General features: G+C 50.2%; 1 protein-coding gene across 1 annotated transcript in view; it reads right to left on the bottom strand.

The window, feature by feature from the left end:
• The window catches only part of TSPEAR (thrombospondin type laminin G domain and EAR repeats), a 48,693-nt gene extending 45,452 nt beyond the window's left edge, over positions 1-3,241 (bottom strand). Inside the window, exon 1 of the mRNA XM_023521131.1 lies at positions 3,061-3,241. Coding sequence (XP_023376899.1) covers positions 3,061-3,159 — 99 coding nt within the window. The 5' untranslated portion in view covers positions 3,160-3,241. The remainder of the gene's footprint in view (positions 1-3,060) is intronic.
• Positions 3,242-3,811: the final 570 nt, after the last annotated feature.

Below are 3,811 nucleotides of genomic sequence, written 5' to 3'. Positions count from 1 at the left end.
ACTGTGAAAGCACGAGCGCTGACTTTGGGGGTCGCACATCACTTTAAGCAAGAAGGTGAATTTGCGAGTACAAACTATGTGAATAATGAAGATTCACTATATATCGATAATAATTTAAATGTGAATAAATTAAGCAATCCAATCATAAGGCGAAGATTATTAGACCAGATTAAAAAAAAAAGAAAAAAACAAGATTCGACCATATGCTCTCTACAGGAGACCCATTTGAGATTCAAACATGCAAATAGATTGAAATAAAAGGAAAGAAAAGAATATATTTTGCAAACAACAATCACAAGAAAGCTGGAGTTGTCCACACGAACAGATAAAATAGACTTTAAAACAATCTTGTTAGATAAAGAGGGACATTCTATCATGATAAAAAGGTCAAGAATATGTAACAATTATAAACATATACGTAAATAACAGAGCACCAAAACGCATGAAGCTAAAACTGATAAAAACGAAGGGAGAAGTGTAGAATTCAAAAATATTAGTCGAAGACTTCAATGTCCCCACCTCAGTAATGGACAGAGCAGCTGGACAGAAGGCCGACGAGGAAGACGCGGGCGACACCGTGAACCAGCGGGATCTAACCGACATCTACAGACCACCCCGCCCGGAGCAGCGGATCTCTTCAGAAATGCACATGGAATATTCTGCAGGACAGAACGAATGCTGGGACATAAAACAAACCTCGATACGTTTTTAAAAAGAAAAAAACGTAAGGATAGAAATAACACAAAGTATGTTCCCTGACCGCAAAAGAATGAAATTAGAAATGAATAACAGGAAAAAAACTGAGAAAACTCGTAAATATGTGGAATTTAAACTACACATTTCTAAAATAACCAGAGTCAAAGCAGAAAACAAAAGAGAAATCACAAAATACTTTGAGGTAGGACCAAGACATTTGCGGCTCTGAGCACCTGTATCGAGAAAGAAGAAAGGTCTCAAATCAATAACTGAAACTTCCGCTTTAATACACGGAAGAAAGAAGGAAAAACTAAGCCTAAACCAAACGGAAGGGAGGCTAGATAAAAATCAGAGCAGAAAGAAAGAAAATAGAGACTAGAAAAACAATTGCGAAAAATCAACGAAACCAAAAGCTGGCTCTTGGAAAAAAATCAACAAAATTGACAACCTTTTATTACATCAATCACGAAAAGAGAGAGAGAGAGAGAGAGAGAAAGAGAGAGAGAGAGAGAGAGAGAGAGAGAGAGAGAGAGAAGACTCAAATCACCAGAATCAGAAACCAAAGAGGGGGCATTGCTAACAACCTTGCCGAAAAAGAAAAAAGAATTATGGAGAAATACTATGAATAATTACATATGGATGAATTAGATGAACGAATACTCGAGAACGAAATACCAAAGAAAAAAAAAATTGCCAAACTAATACCCTGCAAGCTGCAAAACATCATTTCCGGTTTTTTTAAGGTGGGAAAACCTCCTATGGTCACGGATCAGAAGACTTTATATTGTTCAGACGACAACACTCGCCCTGTCTGGCTGCATATTTATCGAATCCCTCTCAGAATCCAAGCTGACGTCCTAGCAAAGGTTGACCAGTTGATTTTAGAATTCACGTGGAAAGACGAGGAACACAGAATAGTCAAAACGATCTCGAAAAAGAGCAAGCACTTCCCAATTTCAGCATTTACCACAAAGCTACAGTAATCAAGACAGGCTGGTACTGGCATAGAGATAAACAATATATCGGTACTTATTGATTTATCAGTGGAATAGAATTGACAGTCCAGAAATAAACCCGTTCAGCTATGGATTTCGACAAGGTGCCAAAAACATTCAATGGGAAAAAATAGTCTCTTCTGGGACGACTGGGCATCCACATGCAAAAGGATGACCCCTCCCTTCCGCCACATCCAAAAACTTAACCCAAATTAATCAAAGACCTAATATAAGAGCTAAAGCTAGAAAACTCTTAGGAGAAAATATTGGGCTAAATCTTCGCGACCCCAGATTTAGCACTGGATGCTAAGACATGGCACTAAAAGTATAAGCAAGAAAGGGAAAAAAAAAGATAAATCTGACTTCATTAAAGTTAAAAGGTTTTATGCTTCAAAAGACACTATCAAGAAAGTGAAAAGACCACTCATAGAACGGGAGAAAATATTTGCAAACCACATACGTCATAATAATCTAGAATATGAAGAATTCTTATAACTCAATAACTCATCCGGTTAAAAACTGGGCAAAGGACTTGAATAGATATTGCTCCAAAGAAGACACACAAATGGTCAATACACACATGAAAACGTACGCGACATCGTCATTCATCAGGGAAATGCAGACCAAAGCCCCGGCGCGGTACCGCTCCAAGCCCACGAGGGCGCCCGGAGTGAAAAGTCCGTTGATGACAAGTGTTGGCGAGGACGCAGGGAAGTCGCAACCCGCGGCCGCTGGCGGGAACGTCAGGCGGTGCAGCCGCTTGGACGACGGCGGCAGCTCCTGAAAGGGAACCGGGGAGTCGCCACCATCCCTCACCCGAAGGCCTCGAACACATACGCCAAACGCCAACGAGACCACAAGTGTTGATGGCCACGCTAGACGCAGCGGCCGACGGCTGGAAACGGCCCATCAGCCGGGGAGGGTAAAGGAACCGCGGCCAGCGCCTACAGCCCGACGCGCGGCGGCCCACGCGGGGCACGAAGCGCTGGGGTGCTCTGCCACACGCGCACCCCGGACTCGGGCTGCGTGGAAGCCACGCCCTGCGCGACTCCGTTCCCGGGGGATGTCCGGGCCAGGCGGACCCACGTGCAGCAGGCGAAGGCGTCGTTGCTCCGCGCTCGGGCCGTCCCAGTAAAAGCTCCGAGCCCCGTCCCAGCCTGCGACCCGCTAGCACCCCAGAAACTGCCGGAACGAACCCCGAGCACACGGCCCCACAGGCTCTGCCTGCACACGCACGGCGACGGGGACCTCGCCGCCCATCGAGGCCGCCCCTGCGGACCCCAGAGGTCTAGGAGACCTCGCCCACCCGGTCGGTCTGCACGCTCTGGCCCCGAGGACATTGGCCACGAAGGTCGGAAGGGTCACTGACCTTTGGGGGAAGACTGGGAGCTTTCAGGGTTACGACGATGGAAAATTCTTCAGGGAAGACGTCGCATCTGACGAAAATCCTCGACGCGGGGAAGCTCATGGCGTGCGGGGCGGCGGCCGAGAGCTGCAGTCCCAGTGCGCCTTGAACCCGCGTCACGCGGATCCCACGCGCGGCGCCGTCCGGAGGGACCGCCTCTGCCAGGATGTCCAGGGGCCGCAGGTCTGCGTCAGAGAAATCACAGCGGTTACGCCAGGACGCCGCGGGCGCCCGGGGCGGCGGGCGCAGCTCTCAGCCCGGGGCGGAATCCTCGCAGGAGCCCTACGGGCTGGTGTCACGACTGTCCCCGGCCAACCACCCCCGGGCCTGCCCGTGACCTCTCCCGGCCACCCGCACAACCAGGCACGCTGCTGGGAGCGCTGGGCACAAGGAAGGACCAGTCCCAGCCCCGGCCCCAGGGAGCGTGCAGCCCCCGCGGAGACAGGCTCACGCATGGCGTCCCTGAGCGCCCCGCAGAGCTGCCATCGCCAACCAGACGCCCGGACGCGACAGTGGTCCCCGCAGCTGAGACCGACCGAGCGAGGAGCCGTGCCAGGCGCCGTCTGGCGGTTACAGACTTCGGCTGGCTCCGTCCTCACGGCGCTCCGTGGACCAGGCCCCCTTCCCGTCTGTGCTGGGACCGACACCACTCCGCGCTGGCAGTGACAGACGGCTAATATCTGGGGGCATCTGCTAGTTTCCAGGTGCCCCCCGC

This window comes from Pteropus vampyrus, unplaced genomic scaffold (genome assembly GCF_000151845.1).
Source record: "Pteropus vampyrus isolate Shadow unplaced genomic scaffold, Pvam_2.0 Scaffold296, whole genome shotgun sequence".
In the NCBI taxonomy this organism is placed as follows: Eukaryota; Metazoa; Chordata; class Mammalia; order Chiroptera; family Pteropodidae; genus Pteropus; species Pteropus vampyrus.
The sequence above is the reverse complement of the archived record's forward strand: the minus strand, read 5'-3'. Positions and strand labels throughout refer to the sequence as shown.